At 39.8% G+C, this 27679-nt stretch overlaps 1 protein-coding gene across 2 annotated transcripts; it reads right to left on the reverse strand.

The window, feature by feature from the left end:
• On the reverse strand, window positions 1-26752 carry prkcha (protein kinase C, eta, a). 2 transcript variants are annotated; one of them, XM_074691484.1, is made up of 14 exons: window positions 26012-26752; window positions 19683-19746; window positions 13557-13710; window positions 13429-13463; window positions 13258-13340; window positions 12604-12733; window positions 12377-12510; window positions 12146-12271; window positions 11544-11717; window positions 8608-8762; window positions 5762-5900; window positions 4054-4242; window positions 1545-1691; window positions 1-1383 (listed from the first exon to the last, which is right to left on the reverse strand). In XM_074691484.1, the coding sequence occupies exons 1-14, from the start codon at window positions 26360-26362 to the stop codon at window positions 1234-1236; spliced, it is 2031 nt and encodes a 676-aa protein (XP_074547585.1). In that variant the 5' UTR covers window positions 26363-26752; the 3' UTR covers window positions 1-1233. The 2 variants fall into 2 exon arrangements, with proteins under 2 accessions (XP_074547585.1, XP_074547584.1); XM_074691483.1 differs by having other exon boundaries at window positions 2-1383; window positions 12146-12274; window positions 26012-26751.
• Window positions 26753-27679: the final 927 nt, after the last annotated feature.

A 27679-nucleotide genomic window follows, 5' to 3' on the forward strand; every position in this document is an offset into this window, starting at 1 on the left:
TCCTGCTTGAGGGAGTGTCGAGAATTTTGGCAGGCTATGAGCATGTTTTTTATTTTTGTCCTGATGTCAAGCCTCTCTGGAAAAGAGTGTTGCATTTTATCTCAGGCACTCCAGGTTTGGCATCTAAATTTCTATTTCCTCTTGGAAAACTCCTAAGGGTCTGAATAAAAGGGACACATATTTTGAACATTCTCAAGGCTAAAAAAAGTTTTAAAAGAGCTGTTACAAAAGGCCAGTTGCGGAGGACTTAAGAACTTCTTACAAACATCCAAACTCTTTTTGTGACATGAAGAAAATAATGACACTCTTCAGATTGAAAAAGAAGAGGAAAGATGAATCCTAGGAATAGTGAGACTGCTACAATCCTGTATATTTCCTACCATTCTGTTGTACATCTGAATGCCTCTGTGTGCAGTGTCCCTGTATAAGATGATCAAACTGTGATGTCCTGGCCCTTTCCTTTGAGCCACACAGTTATAAAATAAAAGTAGAATGACAAAAACTTCAGCTTTCTGACGGTCACCTGATCTAATATTAAACTTTATTAAAGTTCATTGTATCAAGTTTTGGAAGATGTTCTGCTGCTCTGCATTTGATCATGACACTTTTGAATACTCTGGCCTGTGTTTGCAGGTTTGTGTGAATTAGTTTATTCTCCAGAACACTGTAACTTTATTGAGTCGGTATTTCATCAGTTCACTCAGTCCTTCCAGGATTTCAGCTGGCAGCTGGAGTTTTCAGTAAGTCTCTGGCAGGCTGGTTAACACTTACCACTCACTTTTTCTTTTCTGGGCTAGAACCAAGAACAAACCATGCAATTATGGTCCAAAAAGTGCCTTTTCATTTGGTGTGAATTGAAATAAACCTCATTGGTCTGCATGAGAGTAAAGGTAAAAAAACAAACACGACATGGTTCACCTTTCCAAATAAGTCTTACATTAACATGCCAAAAACACACTTGCATAAATGCATGAACATCAAGTAGCATCAAAGTAAAAAATACATGTCATTTCAAAGTTTAAAGTCATGTTTCTGAAAAAACTACAGGAGTGCTCAAGAGAGAAGCCCCTGGTCCTGTCAAGCATGTGTTTGGCTGACTCCTCGGACACTTTGCACCTTCATGTCTCTGGGGAATGTGACAGTGTTGGACTCTCCGTGCCGCAGGGAACTGTCCTGAACGAAAAAAAACACCATGAGGAAGGGGAGATGACTCCTGGTTCAGTGAGGACATATCTAGCTCTCCAGCAGTTCGGGCGAAGTGAAGGAGAAGTCTCGAAACTCCTCCTGGTTGATGGAAGGGATCAAGGGGTCATCGATGGGTGTGAGGGTGGGTTCTTCCTGAGTGAAATCTGGGTCGAAGTTGTTGACGTCCTCTGGTGTTTTCTGAAGGTGAAAAGTGAAGAGTTATTTATCAGCAGCAGTGTTTTAAGCAGCAGTCAGAGGCACAAGGTAAAACAAAGTCAAACACTACGTAATGTCTGCAGAGTGCTTTCATTATCTTTTTTACAAACAGCATCACGCCATCAACAAGTCTCGTGACTTACGATCCTTGGCTTGAAAGGAGGCTCTATTTCTCTACGATTCAGCTTCTCCCAATCAATGCCATGAAAGAAGGCGTGGTTGGTCACAGCACTCTCTCCACCCTCTGAGGCCACACAGCCCAGACGGCGGGCCGGGTTTTTGGTCAAGAACTGTGGAAAGACACAGAAGGAAGAGTTTTTGACACTATGACACTAAGATGCGATATTAAATAAACATCTGTTAAGAGTGAAGATGTGCATGTATGATAAATCATAAGAGTGAACGAAAAGTATCAACAATCTTAACATCAGATGGTTTCAGCAGGTTGTTTAGGATCTGTACCAACTAGGGAAATGTGACACAAGCTAGTAAACTAGATCAGACTAGATTGTTTGTGGGCAACTTGCCACACTGGACTCGTTCCAACATAGCAACCAGTCAATCCCGCCTCCCTATCCACATAACACACACACACACACGCACATACATACACACCCTAGTTTGTAAGTGGCACCTCCCACTTGGTTCAGAAGGGTTCAGTGGAGCAACTAAGGTGTCTCAACTTCCTGGTGTTGTGCACATAAAACAATGGAGCATTGAATTACCTGCTGAGCTCCAACTGTTTCTGTGCAACACTCCTGCAATAAAAGCTAGAGGGTGAGGCCCAAACAAAACAAACTTAGAATGGAGTTTGAGTTTGTTTTTACTTGCCTCTAGGAAGAAACTGAAAACAAATGTGTTTTTTGGACGGCTGTGTGTTTTTTAGCTGGTGAGTCTGTGCACACCTTAAGGCTGACAGTGATGTTCAGGCTAAACTGATGAGCCCCCATCTTCCTCTTTGAAAGTGTCCAAAGTCACCCAAAGTCATTGGGAAAGATTCATACACTGCGCTCCAGCAGCTCGAAACACTTTCACACATAAGAAAAACGGACAGCGCTAAGCTCACACAGATAAAGAGACGGGAAGATTTATGTTTTCAGGGAGTTATTAATGAGGACTTTGTGTGAGCAGGGGAAACAAAACAAAGCAAAGAAATCTGACACATTACCAACATGGCAAGAAAAACGTATTCTGGTGCTTATGCAGTGTCATGCAAAGAAATCTATCAGTGAGCATTGCCGAGCGTACCATTTGGACCCAAAAGGACCTCAGACACGTAATAGAACCCGCCCCAGTGCACCAGTATGGCTTGTGAAGTGGAAATGACTGAGTCAGTAAAACCATGCGGGGGTCAACCAGTTCAGGAGTCAACAGACGACAAAGCTAAAGACAAAAATTTCCACTGAAGTTGATGCCATCTTTCCACGGCTACACGTCAGCTGTGCCATCCTAAGCACCAGACCAGCTGAGTCAGCATGTCTGCAAGAAGAAACCGTTTTCTGCCGAAACAGTGCATCTGTAGCATCAGAAAAAAACCAAGTGGGAATAATTGAAATGGTAAAAGGAAAGGCAACTTAATAAAAATTAGTTTGTGTAAATTTGTTAATGCATTAGGTTATAGATATAGTACAGAGCATAGTTTTGAAAAAAAAAAAAAGCAACTTGAGATTGCATTATTTGCTTGGAGATATTCAACTACCGATTTAAGTAAAGGGAAAAGACAGATAATTTATTGTGTATATATATTTATGCAACAAGCAATGTAACATGTGATCTACTTTTTAAAAACCTTTGGTAGTTTTTATAACTGAAATGATTTCTAACGTGCTGTATTTCTATGGAGATCCTTACAAAGTAAGACTGACAGCTCAAGTCCATAAACTTAGGAATGGGAACAAGGAGAACTTTACGACGGATCAACCCTCAGTATAAATAGTGCAGCAGCGTTCAAATCCACTCACACAGACATGCATCTTTACGTAACGTGAGGCTGGGGAGATTGGGCTTCTTCATGCATGTTGCAATAAAAACATGGATAAGAGAAGGAGTGAGGGTGCACCAGAGGGACAGACTGGGGGCAATAAAGGGGAGGAGGAGGAGGAGGAATGGAGTGAGGGGGCGTTGTGATATTTATAGCTTGTGTGCTGTAACTGGGCAGTGGACCATGCCTTAATATAGTTATGTAAGAGCGACCCAGGCCAAACAGCTGGCTGTCAGAGCCCCATCGAGTTACGAGTCACTTTGCAGTCAGAGTGTCAGATAGACTGAAGGACAACAAATAACAAACCTGACATCAGAAACCCCGTCCCAACCTTTAACTAAAAGAGTCACACTAGAGGTGAGAGTGTCACTGTTCAGGAATGCAAAAAGTCTGCTCTTCAGTAAACATTCATTCAACACATTGTTTTTTTTCTTGACCTTGCTGGCACAGATGTAGGGATGAATGGACCCCTGTATCATTAGCTACGCCATGAAAAGATTCATAGACCTTTTCCTGCAATTGTGTACTATCAAAATAGCCGACAGAGGAAATGAGAAGGAGGCAAATGTTTCTAAAAACATAAACACAGAGGAAACACCTTTCCCCCTTCTATCATATAGTTTTTCTGTTAAATGAACTAGACCCTGAGAAATGCAAATAGAGAGACTCACAGCTTTGAGTATATTCACTGCCTCTGTGCTGAGCCAAGAGGCATAAATAATCTCTTCATTGAGGATAGATTCAAAGAGGTCATCTTCATTTTCAGCCTCGAATGGAGCGTGACCTGACAGCATCTCGTACAGCAGCACCCCAAGAGCCCACCAATCGACAGAGGGTCCATACAGCATCTCCTGCAGGATCTGTGGAAAGACGGCAAATCATTAATGTTAAACACCGCGGCACACAGAGCCTCACAGAGCCTCTGGGAGCAGATAAGTGTGCTTCCAGGGAGGCTACACAGAGCTGCATGTGTTTATGACAGAAAAGAGGCCTTTCATAAATCCAGATGCACAGTTCTGTGGAAGAATATTCACTGAAACATGAGGACATAGACCATCTTAATCCCTTATTATGAAAGCCAAGCATGCCTTCCAGTCAGGAGGGGGAGAGGGACTAGACCGCAGTGTTTGTTTTGGGTGAAGTGGTGTGATGGAGATGAGACGGGAAAGAAAATTGCATCATATGAACTCATAAAACCTGAGCTGCAGGTTTTTAATGTCTACATACACATGGAGCACAGACTATATAGAACATTTCAAATATGTACTTGAGGCTGTTCAGCATGGGTGGAAACCTGATTTCCATTTGTGGTACAAATATAGTCAATGTTGTATTGAGCAATCACACTTTAGCAGGCCGCACTGCATGCTGGGAAACACTCCCTAAGGAGAGCAGAGGCAGACACAATGAATTCAGCAGTAACAGCACCCCGGCTCCTATTGGTAAACATCTTATAAGCGCTATGAACAGATATTTGTATGCCAGCGCACGGAATCAAAGTTTCAACTTATACCACAAATCACCAATCGGGGCTTAGTTTTCATGACTTCCTGCACTGCAGCTGAAATGACCGATAAGACCTCCATTTGTCAAACAAGCACTTTAAGTTTTTTCTTTTCCTCTTGAGTAAAACACATCAGCATCATGATACTATCAAAGCAACCTTAAGACTAGAGCCCGACTGATATGGGATTTTTGGGCCGATGTCAATACCGATATTGGGGGCAAAAAGAAGCCGATATCTGATATACATGCCGATATCCGATATATCGGCTGATATCTGATATATCGGCTGATATCCGATATATCGGCTGACATATGTGATAAATTTATTGATATACACAGGATAAATACTGTATATGAACACAGATTATGACTAGCTATTGAAAAGTTCCATCTTCCAATTAATGCATGGGACTAAACTAGATTTTAAGTAACAATATATCTGCTTTCAAAACATACAATTACAACAAAATACGTTGAAACATTTTCAAAAATTATTTAAACCAAAACAATAACTTTGAGCCCAGGTTAATCCTGCATGGCGTTATGAAGTGAGACGCTGTGTAGTTGCCTTATATTAATTAACACACAGGAGCAGGAGCGACAGAATCTCTGCGGAGCAAAAATTTTTATAATCGGCTACATTTTGGCCGATGTTGATTAATCGGTGACAGGCTATAATCGGCCCGATTAATCGGTCGGGCTCTACTTAAGACTTCTTAGTTACAAGGAAAATCTGGAAATCTTTAACTCATTTGTTACAGTGAAACTACGACTCTGACGTGAGTGGTGCTTTAACTGTCCAAATGTCTATCAGTTTAAGCCAGTATGAGCCTTAAGGATATAAGAATATTGCTGACTCATTTGGTAACTGACCTCTGGGGCGATGTAATCTGGAGTCCCACAGAAAGTACCAGTGGCCACACCTTCAAATATGCCCTCTTTGCACATGCCAAAGTCTGCCAGCTTACAGTGACCGTCTTTGTCGAGAAGAACGTTGTCCAGTTTAAGATCCCTGCAAAAGAGGGCAAACACACAGACAAGTAAGGAAACTGGTTATTTGAATGTCTAAATGAAGAAAATAGCAAAAAGATCCAACTTAAGCCCATGTTGTGCTCAGAATGCAGACACTCCTCTTTGGTGTTGTTTCTACTCACATTTAAGGATGGTAGAAATTTGTGGTGAGTATAAAAAGGTCTCCTGAGGACAGAGAAGCTCCTGTAGCAGCAGGAGCCACAGACAGAAATGGCAGCCAAGAGAAGTCTAACACATTTAGATGACAGAAGGAAAAAATGACCCGATGTTCATATTTATTTTGCCCGAAGGAAAGTCAAAAGTAGAAACATTTTTTTAATATGAAATATCGAATGACCCAAGGAAGTTTACTGCAATAAAATCTCCTTTCTAGTAAACAATACAAATGCCCAACTCCCCACAGAAAGCAATAAAACTTCTTCATATGACCTGGATTCATAATAAGACAAACCAATACACACAGTGTATGAGGAAGCATCTCCCTCACTGCTGACTGTGCATGTATCTGCTTTCATAACCAAATACTGGAAAAATATCCTTAACACAGACGCTGTTTTTTAATCTGTCAGAGATTAAATCTGCTGAGTGTGGACCACAGAGCCCAGCTGTATTATGTGATCAACCAACCCTTGTGTGGAAAACAATAATTTCATTCAGATTGAGGAAAAAGATGGAAGATACCCTAAAAAAAACCACAGATTCTGAAGATATCCAACAAAATAAGAGTGTTTTTTTTTCTTTTGAAAATCCAGTGTGATCCGGCTACAACACGTTCAGGCTACTCTGGTTTGGTTGGATTAATCTGGTTTTCTCTTCTCTACTGGAACCCGGTTGTGCAACAGTGACTCAGATGCTCATGGTGACCGTCCCTTCCAGCACATTCATCAGGAAAAAGAGATCTGATGCTTTAACGCCATGACTACTCAGCTGTAAAGTAAACAGTTTAGAGGATGTAAAGGCTTTGCCCATGAAAAACTCAAACTAAGGGCAGTAAAATAGTTCACTCTTCAGTGTGTTTTTGTGACTCTCTAACTCTAGATATGTGGCCAATATCAAATATTACTTTTTTTTATTATTCTTATGTAGGTATTGCCATCTCCTTCAATCGCACACCTCATCACACGAGGACAACCTGACTGGAGATTTTAAGCCAAACTGTGTGGCAACAACACCAATAATCAACATCCTGAAAACTGTCAGTAATAAGGAATTAACTTAACCTCTCTAGCTGGGTTAGAGATAGTGTTGCATTAGAGCAAAATTTCCAAAGAAGAAACAAGGAAGTGCTGACAAATGCTGTGACGCAGACTGTGAGATCTCTTGTCTGCCTGTGGTTAAGGGGCAAGCAGAGTGCATCAGAGCTCGTCTCCACAGCCTTCTGAAGTCAGCCTGCTTTCACATTTACTTGAACTACTCTGACACTAGTCACAGGAGCTGCAGGCTCTTGTCATTTCAAGACGAATAAAAGCATTCCCCAAATAAGACTTTTAGTTTTAGATCTTACGTTTTCCTAACGTGGTTGTTTGGAGCTAGAAAAGACGCCTCTTCCTGACTCTGCAGGCAGAACTTTATACTGCTCACTAAGGCTGTGTTATTTCAGGGCTTTTTTAATGTTTGCATGGCATCAAACAGCTGTTCATGATTATGTGGTTTCCTCCTGAAGACTTGTTTTCAATTAGCTTGTCCCATTTAAAGTGTGCAGTTTGGGTTTGGGCTATTTGAACTGAAGTCTTGACACAAGTGGAGTTGTTTTCTCTTTCAGCTCATGTCTAGATGCACCATTGGTACTAGAAGCAACTATGTGAGGCTAAATAGCTACTGCCTGTTAAAATAAAGAAAAATATGAAGATGTGTCAAATAAGACAAAATAAATGCAGCATTTCAAGAAACTTTACACAACTCTGAACCTAACTTTGAAGAGGATTGTCATATGGACACTTTGAGGTCAACTGAAGGCCTCAAAGCACAACTAACCTTAAGCTTAAAAAAGACACAGATAGCATTTAGAGTCATGAGAAGACATGCACAAGAAACAACACTGCGACTGAGACTATAACCTTAGTTTTAAGAGGCAGTGTGATCTCTGCTCTTCTCTCGCTGACAGCCTGATGTGCAGCTGTATGCCTTGTTATTCTTGTAGTAGCATGCAAACTGCTCCTGGCCTCTCAAGGTAACAGTCATGATATGTGGTGCTGGCTGACGCGGACCACATGAACCACTAAATATAACCCAGGATTGAGCTCACATGATGTCCCCCTGCAAGAGTATGATCATCATGCACTGGCGGGAAGACCACGCTCTGCCAGCCTTCTCCTGCATGTGGTTGGCGTCAAAACAACAAGAAATCAGAGAGCAAAACTCATATCTAATAACAGGATCTGCAGCTAATAAACTTAATAGGGTGACTTGATAGCCAGTGTTGTGAACTTTTAAAAAACTTTTTTGTTTGATAAATGCTAAACAAGCCGTTTGATTTCCCATGAAGAGCAGGGGGTATGTGTGAAATAAACTTGTGGAACAACTAGTCATGATATTGAGAAATCACAACTTCTTTTTCATGGAATTCAGATCAGGGTCATATGTTTTAGTCAGAAGACAAGTTTTGACAGAGGGAATGATCTGCAGGATCTTTGCTGTGTCAAGATTAAGACTAACTGGATTAGTATCACTGTTCCCTGATCACACACCTGTAGATGATGCCTTTGCTGTGCAGGAACATGAGCGCAGAGGTAATCTCTGCCGTGTAGAAACGCGCTCGAGGCTCCTCAAACTTCCTGGACTTCTGGATGTGGAACATAAGATCACCTCCATTCACAAACTCCATCACAAAGAAGAGACGGTCCTTTAAAAGAGGGAAGCAAGGAGATGACATTTAGACTTTGCACACATAAACCTGTGTGAAGCGGCTGTGTTATTAGACGGACTAAAAAGCCATGACCAGGAGGAGATTGCTTCAAGGATGATGCACAGATACTTCTCATAAATTTCACATGTCTCCTTAATGGATTCCTGTGCGGCTAACCGCAGCTAGAATTCAGCCTAGCGAAAAAAGTACTAATCAAATCCATAAATCTTTCTTTCTCATTACAGGCTGTGGTCAATAAATGATCTAGAAAATGAGATCATGGTGGGAGAAAAAAAAATACTGCAGGAGGACGTGATGTCAGGATCTGCCCATAAAGCTTCCTGAAGGGATCAGGATACAGAGCCACAGCTGAGTCAGTGTATCTGCTCTGTGGTTCACTGAGAGCCTGTATTTACACTGAGATTACATGTAAAATGTTTAATAATAATGTGCTGCAGAGGCAAGACACACTGTGTGTGGTCCAAGTCCAGGTGTGGGAAACAGCTTCTCCAGACTTCAAGACTTCTGGTTTGACATTTCTAAAAATCATAATTGAGTTCTTTCTAAATGTTAAAATATTAGTCAAAAAGGCACTTTAAGTGCAAAAAACAAAACAAAAAAAAGTCTGGCTGGCTGTTTTGCCTTACTCAAATTTTAAAGGCAGATTTATTTATTTTTTTAAAAGAACACTATAATAACCACTACTGTGTTTTCTCAGAGTTGTTATTTTAAATTTGTGGGACATGAACTGCAGCCTCAGTAATGTTTAAGCTTAATTATCTCAGTTAATGTGCAAAACTTTCTTTAAACTGTACTTTTTCTCCTGCAACTTCAGAAATGTAATTAAACACTTCAACAGTGACTGCTCGACACAATGTAAGTGCAAAACAACCAAAACATTCATGCCCTGACTATTCTCAACATGTAATGGAGATCACACCCAGCTTCAAACACTCAACTTGTCACTGTATAGCAGCGACAAAGTTTACAGCTAACTGGCAAAGTTCACAGCTGATAAATGTGATAACTGGATTCTTTTACTTTGTTTCAGTAGTGTTATTAAGAAAACAGCAGAAAGATAAAATGCTGCAGTTGGATGAAAGAGATTGTGTGCATGAATGAATTGATCAGGGAAGGAGTGTCACTGAGTCAGATCTTTACTTCCTGTGTCTCTATTTTGATCCCAAGTAAAGTGGGTCAGCGGCGGTTACAAAACAAAAGCAGATTAGGAGTGTACAGTCTGAGCCAGGAGGAGCAGCTCTGCCAGTAGAAGCACAACTCAATCTCTCATTTGCCCTCTCTGAGGCACTGCTGCCACCTGCTGACCAACTGACACATTACAACCTTACAACCCTGTCTTCACTTCAACAGTTCACACCAACTGCACACAACTGCGTCTATCTGTTGAATTTTCATCATAATGCAGGACATTATTACAGCCACTGACATATGACATATGTGACACATGCTGAGTTCTGATTGGTCAAAATCTCTTTGAAACCATGATAAACTCCCGATGTATGTGACACAGGGACAACCTGATTAATGAAGCCATATAAAATCAATTTGCGAAAAGACAAGTTAAATATCTGCCTCTATCTGCAGGCAAGAGGATTGAACAGCTTCTTCTTTTTATTTTATTCTCATTTTCACACAAACTACGCATTTCGCCCATGGCTTCTTCAAGTTTGCTGGCATGGGCGAAACGTGTTGTTTGTGTGAAAATGAGGATTAGAAAACAGGAAGACGCTGTTCAGACCTCTAGTGTGCTGAGAATTTCTTTAGTTTTTGGTTGAACTTGAAGATAATTTTAATTACCAGAACAGAGTTATAAGGACAGACAGTGTTGTGCATAGGGCATCTCATTTTGTACTGTGGAAAAACTGATCCACCTAAACTGGTCCTCAGAGGCTGTAAATAATGTTTGTAGGCACAGATAGTTGAGCCAAACGAGCAGCATCTGCACCCTCCAACCCCTAAATCCACTTAAACTGTGAGCTGTGATAAATGCTACAATGTTCAGGTGGTGACATTTACCACTTTTATTGTGAAGAGGTGTAAAATACAAAGCCTGTAGAAGTGCAGATTACTTCAAGCAGCATGATACTCCTGCAGAAGTCCCTTCACTCTGTCTAACACAAGCTACAGGGAAAATGTTTAATGTAAAAAATTAAATTAAATTAAATTGTAACCTGCAACTTATCTGCATCAGAGGGAGTTAACTTTAGGCTACATCAATCATCATTAAAACTTTGAAATCATCATCAAATTTATATTATTTACCAACTTGCCAGCCTGGTAAAAAGTAGGATCATGTAAAGTGAGTGGCTGGTTATGCAAATTAGACCCTGTCAAGGTCTTGTTGACTCAGGGTTGATTATTTGCTGAACTCATTGCACACCACACATCATCTCTTCCCTCGTTGGTCTGAAGCTGAATCACACTTGTATTTGCTTTTACTTTTCTGTTTTTCAAGCTGATACAATCTCTCTCCCTCCTGTGCACTGTTTTATTCTGGGTATCTATTTTTTAAGTATGTTTTAACTCTCTGAGTTATCTTTTGGAAATTTTCACACAATTAATTATATGGATCTATCGGGTATACTTTATTTTGATGAATGTATGCTTCATCAAAACAGTCAAGTATGAAGGCTTAGAGACATTTACAGAATATATGAAAAAAAGATTAAGGAAACAACAAATGTTATGTAACGTTATAATAAATTTCTTCTCTTGAGTTTTTAAATGTAATCCCAGTGTTGTTGGATCTGGACTGACCGATGTCTGGAAGCAGCAGTACAGCTGTGTGAGGTAGGGGTGACAGCGAGCCAGCGACAGCACTCTCTTCTCCGTCATGGTACACTCAACATCATCGTCTTGCAAAATGATATCCTTCTTTAACACCTTTACGGCAAAAACCCGTTCTCTATCGTTCAGTCTCGCCAGCATCACCTACAGACAAGAAAGACACAAACCACGCAGAACATTACAAATGAGGATTCACAAGATTTTACATATACGCTGTGTCATGTTGATTCAAATGTTTTTTTTTTTTAACGAAAGAGGTTTATTTAGTTAATCTGAGGAAGAATTTTGAGTGCATTAAACATAAAAGTTGAATAAGCAACAACTTCTCATCCCAAACCATCAGAGCTCCAGACACAGCTGGAGCGATGCCCTCTCCTCCTTCTCCACCATGAAAAAATGCATTTTTTATAGCACCTTTTTGAACCCCTCTTTAAAACTGCACTTTTATCTATTATTAGTAATGTATATGATATTTCTTTTTTTTTCTGTAACTATACATCTACACTATAGCATATCCTCTTCGACAAAGTAAATAACACCGTAAACACAGCTTTCTTCATGTTTTTTCCCACCTTGCCAAAGCTGCCTTTTCCGAGGACTTGTAAAAAAGTGAAGTCAGAGATGCCAAGCCGAGGGATCTGCAGCTGACATTCAACGCTCTTTTCCCTTTCAGAGGGGGCTCTAATCACACTTCTTGGCTGCTGAGTAAAAAAAAAAAAAGACAAACCCTAATTATATTAGGCCACATTAAGGTAACTAAACAATAACTCAACATATTCTGGACAAAAAACACATCATTTTACCATTGAGTTTCGTTTTGAGAGCCCTCCTGCCTGTAGACCCATCTCAGCAAGCTTATTGGCTAATTCCACACTGTTGACTCCACAGCTGGGCGCCACATTGCCTTTGCAGCGGATGTGAACGTTCATTTTACAGACTGAGATGTGGAACAAAAACACACAAGCATTTAGACAAATGAAGACATTGGAGGTCTCATTTTTATAAAAATACGAGTTGATGTGTGTCTCACTTTTACAGTGTAGCCCCTGCCGCACTATTCCCCACAGCAGAGAGCCGCAGTGGTCACAGAAGGTAGGCGACTTGTAGTTGTGGGTGTTGAACTTGTGAGGGACATTGATGCTGAAGCCTTGGTTTGTGGGCTGCAGAAATGAAACAAACATTTTTTGCTCTTTTTTTTTGCTTAAACAGTGTGATCAACCACCATGTTCATAATCTAACTAATCATAAGCAGCCCCATGAACTGTGGAGAACAGTTCCTATTTTTAACAAAGCAGGACCATGTTTCTGTTTCTTGCTGTAATTACTTCCCTCAGAGTGCCCCAGGGGAAGAGAAACTTGTAAAGTTCAGCAGAATGTAATAAAAATGAGCAAATGACTAAAGGCTGAGCTGCTAAACAAAGCACACATGTATTAATGGAAACATTAATATACTGCTAATAATAAAGTCATTTGCAGAGTTCTGGTTCAGTGGCCAGTGCAACACAAAAACAGGAACACACACAGTCTGCTGATCACTGCAGGTGTTTATCAGAGGTTTGTAGGTGTGTGTGCACATCCTGTTTGCAAAATTACTGTTGTCAAGTTTATAAAACCAGGGGTGAGGTGTGAATGAAAGAGTGAAGGGAGTGAGGAGCATGTTTGATTGAGTGTCGCTGAGTCCTACCTGTTCTTTTGTTGGCTTCTTCATGCGCGGACACACTGTGACAACGTGCTGGTGGCATCGTTTATGAACAACACAGGTACACACTTCAAAAATAAAACAGCCGATGTTAAAACTTGTACTCGCAGGTTTAACGTCAGGGGAAGGTGTTAATACGAAACAAGGTCAGCTCACCTTGACACTGGTAACCCTGCTTTCCAAAAACACCCCTATGACAGACACAGAGACACCATCAGATTTAGTTCACAGAGCACACAGACACAAGCTGGCGGCAGGGACTCGACCCTGTTCCACTTTCTCACCAGATGAACTCCTTGCAGTGGAAACAGAAAGTGGGCTGACGGAGGAATGTTGACATGAACTTGTGTCCGTTGACCTGGTGGATCCTCCGTCTCACTGCCCCTTGTCGCTTTCTTGTAAACTCCTTGTGGGTCTTTTCTTTTACGATGGCATCATCTAAAAAAAAGACAGAGATCAAAATATTGGGTTGTAGGTAGAAGTGTGAAAAAATATAGATACGGAAAAGTATCGCGATACTTTGACCTGTGATATAGATATTTTTGTTAAAATGAAAATTCATATTTTAGGTGAGTTGGAAGTACAAGTCATCTTCCCCACCTCCACTGTGGTAGATGGCGCAGAAGAGCTACTCCGCTGTATGTTGCCCATTAACCGTATAACAAATATAATCTCAAAGTCTATTCAAAATATTTCATTCCTAAACTTGATGATGCAGGTTTTGATCTCGTAAACATCAATGTTTTCTCTCTATTCTTGGTTCAGTTAGTTTACAATCATTTAAAGTTTAATTGTTACAGTGTAGACTGATAAAATAATAATCATGGTCATGTTTTGCGCAATATTAGATTTTTTATGAGTACCATTGGTTACACCATGTGACATTTATCAGTCTCACCAACTGACCATGTCTTTCACCCAATAATTTCTTCGCAACTTTATTTTTTTGATGTCACAGTAGTTTCAGTGACAAACTTGATGCACTTTATGTTTTCAAGTTAAGTGTTTGTATGAAACACTGCACCTGACTTTCATTATTTCAAACACAATAAATGGACAAGTTGTTTTCAATCAAACAGTTAACTGTGCAGAATATCCCAATATATAACAGTATTCTGATGTATTCTGAGGTTCTTGCCAATACTCACCCCTAGTTGTAAGTGGTCAATAATGTGTCAACGAGTCAGAAAGCTTCACAGCATTTGACCAGACCTACATAACACCACAAAGCTGAGGTTTGGAAATATGTCAACACCTGAAATAGCTCACTGCTGTCAGCCTGATGGCATCTGCCAAACAATGTTATGTTAGCACAGTGAAAACAAAAGTTCAGATCAATTCTTTTGCCTTAGACAGCTGATTTACAGGCGCGGAAATACTCGGATTGTTACACTCTTTAGCTCTTTGATGTAGTTATCTGTTGATTTTTATTGAACGAACAAAATGAAACTTCAGGAGATGTGCATGTGAGGGGCCAAAGTAACTCATGAGGGCTTGATGAGTGACCTCCCTAAAGACAAAAGCACAAAACAAAAAAAAATATTCCAGGAGTTCAAACGAATAAAATATGGTTAAACAGAAAAATACGGGATCCCTAACACTTCACATATACTTAACTCTACACAAAAGGAGATTATATCTTTCACATCCTTTACAGAGAGACGTTCTTTACTGTTGCATTGGAAGTCTGCTAAATATCCTTCTATCTCCTGATGGCTCGAAGACATCATGTTTCTTTAAAACTTGAAAAAATTAAATATACATTGAGAGGATGCACTATGAAATTTTTCCAAAAATGGCAACCCTTTGTTTCTTATTTCACTAAATTAGAGTTACTACCTGAACTACCTGATTAGATGTGTGCCTGTTGTTCATGCATTTTTTTTGTATTGTACATATAACCAGTTATATGTGTGTTGGTCATGATGAGCTGGGGAAGGGTGGGGGTGGGGGGTTCATTGTTTGTTTATTACAGTGTACTCTGTAACTTTGATTTAATGTTATTATTTTCTCCAAATATATATATATATATATATATATATATATATATATATATATATATATATATATATATATATATATATATTTTTTTTTTTTTTTTGTTCTGTATGTGCATATGTATATGCTTACATATGCATTTGTGTTAAAAAAGGGAAAAGGTAATTCATATTTCTTTGAATAGAGATGTTGAATTGTTTTATCTCTTCAATAAAAATATTTTGAAAAAAAAACCCCAGAGAAATACTGAATACAGTGTTAGCAAAGAAAGGTTGGAAAACAGTAGGAAAGATAGAAAGAGGTTATGATGGTACACCGGTTAATTGATCCATTAAAAAAAACTGTACGGTTTGTTTCTTGAAGGACTTTAAACTGGTGCTGGTTCTGATGTGACTCAATACATTTTTAGCTGCAGCTATTCAAAAATATCATCACTACCACAACCAACCAAACATCCACTGAAGGCCAGCACAGCACTGACCATTACACCAAATCAGTGACGAGCTGTGGAACAAAGTGGAGCATTGAGCAACTGAAAGAGCCACAAACCTCACAGACGAGTAAGAGCAGAGCTCAGAATGAATGTTTTACATTTAGGTGCAGAAATGATTTCAAATTTTTGCCTCATCATTTTTTATGCTTACAGTTGCTTGATAAAACATTCCCTGTTTAACTTGATGATACCAAATAAACCTGAGTTTCAGTTTCTGTCTGATCTTATTATTAAAAACTTGTTACAGCACGGCAGGACTCAGGAATCATACCTCTCTGTGTTACAAGCATGTTCTGATTATTTTGTACCATCATCACGGTGAAACTCAACAAATTAAAAAGGACAAACTGAACAGCTCTTTAGACAGTAAGCTGTGTATATTCATGAGCACAGCTGCATGGTTTGACTCGGTGTGTTTAACCTTACAGAGTAAGCGAAGTGGAGCTATTTGTGAGGTTAAAACACACATACACGCATTACGGAAACTGCTGAGCCTACACCCCCTCCTACAAGTACGTTATATTTGTGGTAGACGTGTGAAAATTGGCTTTACGATCAGAGCTTTGAGAGCTGTTGTACAGTTAAATCCCTCTGGCATATGCAGAAACAAAGAAATGTTTCTTCTCTGTAAACACCTATGATTTAACTGACATGTAAATAATATGAACACACTATGTTACTGTTTGTGGGTCACATTATCAGAGATTCAAAGGATTTTTTTGTCTTAAAAACTTTTTGTTGTTCTGTATCTGGCAACCTTTAATTTCATATCTGTTGGAGCAGATATAGCATCATTATACTACAAGTTTATCTGTAAGGACAGCATGTTGGTGACTGCACACACACCTTTTTTGTTGTTGTTTTGTTAGTTTATTTATTTATTTTTTTTTCTTGTTTAAACTGCTCGTGTTTATTAATTAATAATTATCGTTTTTATGAGGGTTTTTTCCTTCTCTTCCTCAAGGTTTTCTCTTGTCTACTATTATTTTCTATATTCCTTCATGTCAGAGTTTTTTTTTTTGCTGTACTATTAATATTATAAGTATTGATACACATTTTTTCCTTTGCTTTTAATCTCTTTTTTTTCCTCTCTCTTTTGTATGTTGTTGAAGTGGGTAGGGAACTGTTAAAAAATTACATTTGTAGAGAAATAAGTTTTTGTGATCATTGAAAACTTTAAATTAAGTTGTGGAAAAAAAATGTTGTTTTTTGCCTCAGGGGGCATCTATAATTCAGCAGTGTTACCTTTCGTCTCTAAAGGTCAATCACAGAGGAAGCACTCGATGAAAGGCTGAGGTTATCTCCAGAGTTTGGTGAGTAAACTGAAATGTTTACATAGAAGTTGCAACATTTTGGCGTTTTGCTACAAAATAATTACACAATTGAGCTCTTTAATAAAAGAGGTCATTTCTGAGCTGAGCTGTGAAAAGCACCAGGTCAAACCAAAGGCCTGCTGGGTAATCTTTTTAAGTTATGAAAATACAGTAAACTCAATAGCAAGGGCTTACACCAGAATAATGTCTGTTAAATGTGTAAATAAAAAGATCAGATTGAGCATAAGGCACGCATTTTTAAAATGTAGAACACCTCCAACACGACCCATTCTTTCAATGGTTAGAATACTGATCAAAATAAAAAAAAGCTAAGTGGCTACAGAGCTACAACTTTAAATAAAAAAATTAGTGGTGGGACTTGATTAAAAAAATTAATCAAATTAATTAAGCCATTTGTAATTAATTGATCGTAATTAATCACATTTTAATCACATCAATATTCAACATCAGAAGCAACACTTTTCAAGCTAAACAGATTTTGGTAGAAGACCAAATCATTGAATATTCTCATACACAAGTTTAAACCACAAAATCCTGTTTATTTTGGCTAGAAGATGTTTTTTTTTGTGGACACGTACATTCATCAGCCATAATGTGGTAAATAGTGCTGTCAGGAGATTAAAAAATAATCTAATTATTTACAGGATTTGTAATAAATTGATCTAATTAATCACATTTTAATCTTATATCTGCTTAAGGTCCCCACATAAAGAATTTGAACTGTAGGGCATTACAAAATTACAGTGCATGACTAATCAAATGAATTCACGAAAAAGAGAAGATTTGTAAATTCTTTTTTTTTTTTCAACTGGTCAATATTGATTAAAATGTCTGTGTTCCCTGCCATTGACATTGGATTACTGTTTACTGCGTCTGTAGAAGTAAATTATATTTTTCAACGGAGGGAGGCGGGGTCTGGTGGAGCTTGTCGATCAAAATCCTGCTCGTAAACTACTGTGGGTGAAAGCAGTGCGCTCTTTAGACGAGAGCTCAGCATGGATATGAGAAATGTGAGATGACAGAGACATAGACAGGCGCTGCAAGTCAGAAAAGGTCAGGCAGCTCACGCTGACACGGAGATGTGTCACTGTAGTTCAGAGAGAAAGAGCGGCGCCATCGTGAGAAAAGACGATGGAGATCATGGAGAGGATCAAAGAATGGAGCACCCGAGATGAACACGATCAAAAAAGTTTGATATTTCTAATTTTTGGACCACAAAACAGGAAGAGAGACATAAAAGAAGAGAGTCCACTCTTCTTAAGTAACTTTGGTGTTTACATGGTCATAGAAACATTATTATTTGGGTCTTAAAAGATCATTCAAGATGCTCTTAGCATCCGTTGCTAGGCGCTACCCAAGTAGCTGCCTGTTGCAGCAGCTCTCTCGTCTTTGTCCGTTTCTTGTAATTTTTTTGTCTCTTTTTCGTAATCTTTGTATTTGGAGTGGATCATCACTTTGTATGGTTCATTGTTGGTCACGGACACCAAACTCTTTGTGACTTCGGCGATATTTTTTACTACTTTTCTCCTGTGTTTGTCTGGAGATCCTACATGTAACCATGGCTGCATTGTTTACATGCAAAATTAGCTGTTAGCAGCCTGTAGCATGTCAATGCTAACTAGTGTAGGGCTTGATGATTTCCCTCGAGCTGAGGAGGAGGAGGTGAGGACGACGTGCTGGTTCTCGGATGTGAGCTGGGAGGTGATAACGTGGACCTGTGCTTCCATCCATCGTTGTTGGAAACGTGGGATCTAGCCCCGGGGGATGGACGAGCTAGCTGTGCTAACCCAGTGGCATCGTGCTGTTCACGGACGTGGCTGACGGAGCTGACATCGGACGCCGGCGCCACATTGGAGGAGCTTCACCTGCTGTGAGCAGACAGGATCCAGGAGACAGAGACTGAACAGACTTCTTGGGAGGCTCAGTCCTGGACCCTGTGGAGGTGGAGGCTGGCTGGGCTGGAGAGTGGTGGACGAGTGGTGGACGGGATGTCGTCATCTAATTTCTTATGGACCTTTTTGCACTTTCTATACTCTTTCTTACTTTTGTTTTCTTAAATGCTGCGGTGACTCCTGAATTTCCCCTCGGGGATAAATAAAGTATTTTCTATTCTATTCTATTCTATTCTATTCTGAAAATGTCTGGCAGCCAATGAGTTAATCTTGCGTTGATTTTTATAACGCGTTAATGTGCGGTGTAATTAATTAATCTAATTAACGTGTTAAAGTCCCAGCTCTAAAAAAAATATATACTATTTTTCTGAAATATCTAAATGTTGCTTTCAGCATCATTTCCTGAGCAGTGGGGTGTGATTGTGACAATCAAAAAAGGTTAGGGAGGATGACGTCTGCAGACTCTACCTCTGAAGATATGACGTCTGAGAGAGGAAGCGGTGCATACCTGGCTCATACCAGCCAGCAACAGTCACACAAAAACATGTGAGCACACCTCTTCTTTGTGCTTCTAGTATTACATAAATACATTTTAGCTATTAAAGGGTTTAGAAATGGTTATTATCCAGAGACACATTTAGTATGAGAGAAACTCTGGGCTGGGTTTGAGGAGGCACTCAGTGGCAGACTTACCATCGATGAAGGATCCAGTGAGTGTTATGTGGATGTAAACTTTGCCTTCTGGCTCCAGGTCCATCTGAAAACACACAAACAAAAATATGCAATTAGATTTCAGTGTACTCAAACCACACATAGCTCAAACTGGATTAAAAATAAAGATTAGACACTGTTCATTTATCAGTTTAATTTTCCTTGAAATTCAGAACCTGAGTTGAATATTGTTAACATTGTTTAAATTTTTTCACATGTGAGCTTTGGCCTTTTTAAAGAGATGAAGCTATGTTGCCTCATATTTTTTGCGCTCTTTAGTGTGTACGTCATGTTAGAGGAATTTGGACACCATAGCAGAAAGAAAACAAAGCAGGTCTGGCTGGTCGGGCTGGTTGCAGGGGTTGTGTTGACCTTGCTCAGCTGAGAGAGAAGACTTACAAACGTCTACGCGCTGAAAGAGGGTCTTTAAGGAGGTGGACAGTGAAGAGCAGGCAGCATAAGATACTTCCTGCAGCAACCACTGGAAGGAAACATTGGTCACAACGCACTTCAGTGAGGATATATTTGTTACACATGCACCAATTTCTGGAGAAGGAGAGTCTGCCCACAAAACATCAGCACATTTAGTGTCAGTTGTGACCACAGTTACAATTACTTGTAAATCTTTCATTTAAAGGAAAAGCTCTCTCTACTTCATTTCAAACATCCCCTCTTTTGTTCTCACAGTTGCCTGTTCATATCCTGTGTCTGAATCTACAGTCTAGACAGCAGACTGACTCGTCCACCGTGAGGTCTCTCTCTGTATTTGTGTCATCTTTGGTATTCTAACCTTTTCCTTTGGCCATTGTCTCCAGTAGAACCAAAAAAGCTGCGATGCATTCATGAAATTTCTTTACGTCTGTCTGCGTGCTGTTTTTGTTTTGATTACTCTTTTGAAGCAAAGACAGACAGCTTACGCAACAGGCCTGCTTGATCTAAAATGTGTGATAACACTATGCATTGCAAAGTCCACACAATGAGCGACCTATAAACAAATACGAAGATGTTAACAGTTTCTTTATCCTCCTGCTGTTCTTCTGGTTGTTACCTGTCTTTTCTGAAGCTAAAATAAAAATCACCAATACCAGATGATCTCAAGGTATTTGAAGAGTGGCAGTGGCTTATATCTACCTCTTTAGAGTCAGTGTATGTCAGCTAAATGAAGCTCACTTTATATAGGTCTCACCAAGGGATGCACTGATCCAACTTTTCTGGTTCTGACACCAATACCTGGGCTTTGGGTATCGAGTAATAACGATTCCATGGCAGTGTTAAATAATAACCTGCATGCCCTACTGTGGGATAAGACTGGTAATGTTTTAGGTAAAAGGCAAAAAATGAGTATATGGAGTTACTGAAGTTAATAATGATTTTGACTATAAAATACTTAAATGTTTATCAGCAGTTTGGTAAAAACCATGCTTCAGAATGTGCAGAAGTTAATATTCGATTGTATTTTTTTTTTACCCTGTAGACTGGTAATTCAGCAAAAAACATGAAAGTGCATCAGAGGTAGGGATGGGTACCTTTCACATTTGAAACGATACGGTTCCGATGCCCTGTACCTGGCAATAGGTATCTGTACTCAACAGTATCAAATATTGGTACTTTTTTGTGTTTGCGTGGTAAAAAATACAAATTTGTTTAATAATAAAATCTCAGATTTTTTTCAATTTAACATATTTATTCTTCAGAATATCCTCCTGACTACCAGGAAAAAAAATATTGTTCAATTACAAAGATTTTAAGATCCCCCCCATCTTTGTGAGGTTATCAGAGTACTGAACACATTTTTTTTAGTTTTTTATATTTCAGATATTATGTATATTACTATGCTTAAATACAGTAAAAATTATTCAGACAATGTTTAAATGTGTTGTTAAGAGTCCCATATAAAATATGCCACCAAAATTTCAAGTGAAAATTTGCTTATTAAAAAGTTTTATACACTTACTTTTCCTCTTCCCATAAATTGCACTTCCACTGATGGATGCCATTTTCCTTAATGAAAAAGAGAAAGGTACCAAAGCCCCACCCCTTCACATTTGGTATCATTGAAAAGCCCTAAATGTCTTCTGTAGATGGCATGAGGAGTTTATTCAGTAGTGTGAAGTAAGTGGAAGATATCTAGGTTTAAAAATTTCCTCCACAGAGGACAAATTTAAACTACTGGTAGACAGGAGGTTAAAGCCTTGCAATGCTGTGTTCATGTTCAGCATGGAAAATCTACTACTCTTCCACTCCCTCACAGTCACAAGGATGTGTTTAGGTACCTAAAGATGGTACCTTTTGATTTTACATGAATCGGTACCCTCTACTTTTGACTGAATTTGGTTGGTACCTATAAAAGTACCTAATTACCTAATTTGGTACCCATCCCTAATCAGACGTAACATTCCAAGTCAAGTTTCCAACAGAGCTAGTAGCGGCGCTGGTTGTCTGGATTGGCACCATGGATCAGCTCCTTCCTACTGATACCGATTCAGCTTTGAGGGACACGATACACCAATACCCCGATACCAGGATTGGTATCAGTGCATCCCTAGTCTCACCTCTGCAGAGTGCAGACAGGAACTTGATATGCCATGAAAATAATAAGCAATTTACATGATGGACCATTTAGTCTCAAAAATCCCTCCACAGCATGATTCACACTCTTCTTCTTCATGGACTGTGTTGTCTTTATCATAATAAAAGCTGTCCAGGTCTGTGTGAACTACATCATGGATCTTTAGTGTATGAAGCGCCTTCCTCGATGATCAATGACAGACATTTTTTACCTGGTCAGTGAGACAGCATCATACAGACACAAACAGGGAGGGTCCAACATCCATCTCTCACTCCACACCCAAAGGTTTGGATGTGAACTCAGTGTAAATCTCCCACTCAAACCCACAAACAGAAGATAAGTGTGTAGGAAGAGGGTGTAGAGGGGAGTTTTAGAAAGGTCTTTATTGTGCAACCCAGTGGTGTGCACAGGGGGGTCGCCTGCTTGTAAGCCAAAACACATGCTAAAGTTCCTTCTTCAGGTCCAAAAACATGCTAAAGATACCTCTTGGGAGCAGAGACATGCGCTAAAGTGACCCTCTTGGGAGCTAGAACATACTCTAAATTGCCTTCTTGGGAGTTGAACCACACACTAAAGTGCCCTCTTGGGAGCCGAAACATAAAGTGCAAAGTGCCCTCATAGTTAGCGAAACACACTAAACTGCCCTCTTGGGAGGCAAAAAAGAGGGCTGTGTGTGCCTTTTTTGTCTTTGTGCCCCTGCCCTTTAAAAATTCTGTGTACGCCACTTGGTGCAACCATACCATGTAAAGCCCACGATGCCACAGAAGTTATAAAAGCAATCATATATCTTACATTATTTATCATTTCTATGATGACTCTGGTGACAATCCTACAGCTTAAATTTTGGGTTTCTTTTAAAAGAGACAGGAGGAATTATGACCTCTGCCCACGGCTCTCCATGAAACAAAGTGTGATTGTGAATTTGCCAAAATGGAGCGGTCTGGTGGGTAAAAGGGGTCGATGACAGATGACATAGATGGTGATCATGGTGTAGTTAAAAGCAGAACTTTAAGTGCCTCATCACAAAGGAGGAAGTTTCTTTTTTTTTAGCCGTGGGTAATGAGGCCTGTTTCGCTGAAGCAGACAGAACACTTTGCTGGAAAATGACACATGTCCATTTTTAACCTACTCTCAGTTTCAATGCCCCCCATATCAGCCTGAAAAAGAAGTCCAACACTAAAAAGGCACACCAAACTAAATATATCCAATATATTGTGAAACAGAGAAGGAAAAAAAAAGTCTTAGATGTGTCAGTGTGCTGTCATGTAGTGTCAACAGGTGGGAGGCGTAGGAAACTGGCCTCATGTGTTTAAATGTCACATGGTGAATGTTCTAGATGGATGATGTCAATCCTGACTCCTCGGTTTTAGTTCAAAGAAGAAATTGGGTAACTTTTAGATCAAATGGTGTTTCTGTTGGTTTACAGCAATAAACACATGTAGTTTTCTGTGTGTGTGAAGTTCATCACGTGGGAGGTCTGACGCTCTGTAAAACATGTATGAAAGAAAGTGGAACATCTGGATAAGAGCCATTAGAGAGTGAGTGTTTTACAGTAGGCCTTGAAGGGCTGATCAGATGGTGGGAACGATGTGATAAACAGCAGTGTGGGCGTGTGGAGGCTTGTGTCTGAAGTCTCGGTGCCTCATGTGTGAAACAAACCAGCCCAGCAGCACTTCTTATGCACAACAAAGCACTCCACAGCTCAGACACAGCACACAACAGCTTCAAACCCTAAGAGTGAGAAAGTCAGATGCACAAAAAAAAAATTAGTTCTTCAAGAAGTGCAGACCAAGCGCTCCACTTTCACACCACTTCCCCTTGAAACTGGGGGTCTTTAAAGGCGTGTTAGGCGGTTTCAAGTTTCACTTTTTTATGCTTACTTTTAACAAGCTCTGCTTTCTGTAATATGCAGCTACAGCGATTTTAATCACAAAAGTTAAAAATGTCACCAATTTCACAGAAAAGAAAAATGGCAGCTTTAAGATGATACAAGTTGTATTACGAGTTCAGACTTAAACATCATTTATTTCTGTAAAGTAACCTGTTCTGTACATTTGTCTTTGTTTTAAATTACTGTTCCTTGAAAGTCTTTTTCATTCATCATGTCACAAACTGACCAAAAGAAAAATGTCAGTTAAGGGCAGACAAATCTACATGTACTGAGGATTGTGCTGTGCTTGATAGTCGATACCACCTGAGCCAGCTCTGGGCCAGGACAGGTCATGTTACAATCACTTACACCTGCAGTGGCTCAAACTCCTGGAGGTGTGAAAGCAAGTTGTCAGAGGGAAACTCCAGTCTGAAGGGACAGTTTGTTTGTCCCTGGAAGAAATGAGACCTATACTCCATGAAAAGGCACCCAGTATGAGCTTCAATGATATCAGTTTTCTCCCTGCTTAATTCAAAACATATAAGAATGCATAGCTAAGTATAAATTACTTTGTCCCCTTGTTTTTAGAAGTATGCAGACTGCTGCTCAGGCTCTATTATCGTGTTTGTTCGTGCACCCTTGAAGCAGAATTAACACCTCGCCTCTGCAGTGGTATGTGTGGTTTCAGATCGTATTGCTGGTGATCACAGCTACAGCGTCTGAGCAGATAAGCATAAGATGTGAAAGGTCCATGTCCAGCAGCTACCCACGCAGCATGACTTATGATACACTGCTTTAGTTTTCCTGCGCTCGAGGACACTGGTTGAGGCTGAGCTTATGGAAGATGAGACACAGCTGATGCATTCGGGGCAACAAAACAGGCAAAGGTACTCAAGGAGCGCCAGGGGCACGTGTTGTGAAGAAGAGTAATGGCTTGTTTTGTTTCCTGAACCTCCTCCCAAATATGATGAGTGTGTCAAAGACCTCAGATCTCTAGTGTGTTGTTCTTCCATGAGTAATTCATTCATATTCATTAACATTTTTATGCATTTCGCACAAAAATACAAAAGAAATAAGATATTGTTTCCACAATCAGCATGCAATTTTCCCCTACTTTTCCACACAAGCTCAAAGTTGAGCTCTTCAGGGCCATCACCTACATCAAAACAGCACTTGTTACTGATAGAGAAACAACAAGAAGAAAAAAGGGGGTAGGCCTAATTCTTGCCCCACTTTAACACAAAATAAACAAAGTTTTGCTTTTCAAACAAAGCTAATGTTAGCAGGGTTTGTGGTTTACTCATGCATTTTTCAGCAGTGCCAGCCTAGATTAAATTTGCACAAGCTAATTGACACACAGAACACAAAGGATGAGGAATGTTATCCTCAATGAGAGTTTGAGTCGCTGTCTGTGGATGGTTTATTATCATCCCAGTTGTTCTGTAAAATGTAAACAGTATTATTATTATTATCATAAGTGTCTTCCATAACAGTTTAAATATTCACATTTTACTGTTGTGTTGTGTCAAAAACACAAATAGGCTCCTGGTTTTCTCTCACCTCCGCTCAGCAAGAGTTAGGCTAGATCTCCAGTAAACCTGTTGGCAGGTCCGGATAACAACCCTGTATTTTAAATATTATACTCTACATTTAACACATTATAACACACTGATTTACTTTCACAAATACACAGAGGCTGCTTTAAAGAGTATCAGTAATGTTATGTAACATTTGGCAGTACTTTCCCCCTACTTTGAGTGGTCTGTACTGGGAAATTGGGGGAACTGGGACCCATCTGTGTTCCTAACGGTTAACCATGCCATGATGGAGGCTTTCTCCAATATTATATTCTTGGGCTGATTTTTCACTCACCCATCCCTCAAAAGTCTCTCCTGTGTTGGAGGTCTTGATGAGATCCTCAAACAGGATGATGCAGTTAGCCACAAAGTCATCATATCCAATCGGTGTGTCGTGGAAAACAGCCAGCTCGATCTGTTTTCCCTCCGTCACGTTGAGGCAGAACTCCTCGTTGTACGTCGGTGTGTTGGTTTTTTGTTTGGTGTGAGTCTGTCCGATTTTGATGTCGTCAACTTTTACCACAATGTACGGGTCCAGCGCTGGAGAGGATTTGTTGAAGATGACAGAGTGGCGGAGGGAAAAGGTGGTGGGCTTCAGGCTCACAGCCTCACCTATCCGCAGCTTCAGGTAGCCGTTAAACTTCATTTGTACCAAGTAAGTCAACGCAAGTGTCACGCGCAGGTTAAAAGCACCCAAGAAGCGGGAAAAAAATACAAAGCGTGTTGATAAATACAGTACAGAAGAAGAACTAATGGTCAAAAGTTCATTATTAAAACCTCCATACTTGGAGTTGGGCTCACTTCTCGCTGTCTGGAGCTTTCATCCTAACTTTACGTCTGTCCTTGCGCCGCACGATACGGAGCTGTCAGTCCCCGAACAGCTTCAAGTACGAGTGAACCTGTTTCAGTATGTTTCAGCAAAAGGAAGCCACAACACGACCACGCTGAGGAGTTCCGCATTACTTGACAGCGAGCACCCACACTGAAAACATGACTCTAACCTTCTCAACCTGTCACTGTTGAATCTCTATGTCACATGGTTAATTTTGTAGTACTTGTTTTGAGTCTGGTACTGTAATAACCATAATGCACTGCTCTGTTCGCCGAAGGTGTTTTGTGACTCACCTGTCCCCGTTGGTTGGGGAATACCGCCATCTGGTGGATAAAACTGTGAACCAGAAAGTATCAGAAAAAACTTGCTCAGTTCTTTTCACCTCTGTTAAGGCCACTCATGTCAACGTGGCTTTTTAGGAACATAAACTGATGACTAGATAGACTTTTAGTGTCACTCAAAGAATATAGGCCTATACCAGCAGTCAGTGCATCTGAACAAGATTTTGCTGTAAAAGGCTTGGAGGATAGTGCAAATCAAATAGTTAATCAAAAATAATAACAATAAAAAACAGAATATATATTAAAATATAAAAAACAGAGGTAAGAGAGCATATTTTATGCTGGTTTAATTGTGAGTTCAGCATTTTTATGGCATTGGGGTAGGAACTGTAATAAAATCTTGAAGTCCTGGCTCTAATGCTGCAGAACCTTCGCCCAGAGACCAGCTGTGAAAAGTTCTTGGTGGAATGAGTGGGTGTCTTTGACAACAATCAAGGCTATTGTCAGGCACCGTTTTGTGCCATGTCCTGGATGAAGGCACGTGAAGCCCAGATGTTTTTTTTCCCTGTGTACTCACCACTGTCTACTCTGGATGAGTGGGGAAAATGTGATTTCTTCACCCGGAACAGGAAGTTGAGATTTTGATGACTTCTTTTTATTCTGACTTCTTTTTATTTTTTTATTTTATTTATTTATTTATTTATTTATTACCAGAGCCCTGGTATAAAGAGACCAGGACAGAGAGTCAGCAATCTGCACCCCTGGAACTTGGTGCTGTTGACTATATCCACTGCGATATTATTGATGTGGTATGGTGTGAGACCGCGCTGGCTTTTCCCCAACTCCATGA

Source organism: Halichoeres trimaculatus, unplaced genomic scaffold (genome assembly GCF_033239565.1).
Source record: "Halichoeres trimaculatus isolate MK-OKI-2021-1 unplaced genomic scaffold, fHalTri1.1 fHalTri1_scaffold_17, whole genome shotgun sequence".
Classification (NCBI taxonomy): Eukaryota; Metazoa; Chordata; class Actinopteri; order Labriformes; family Labridae; genus Halichoeres; species Halichoeres trimaculatus.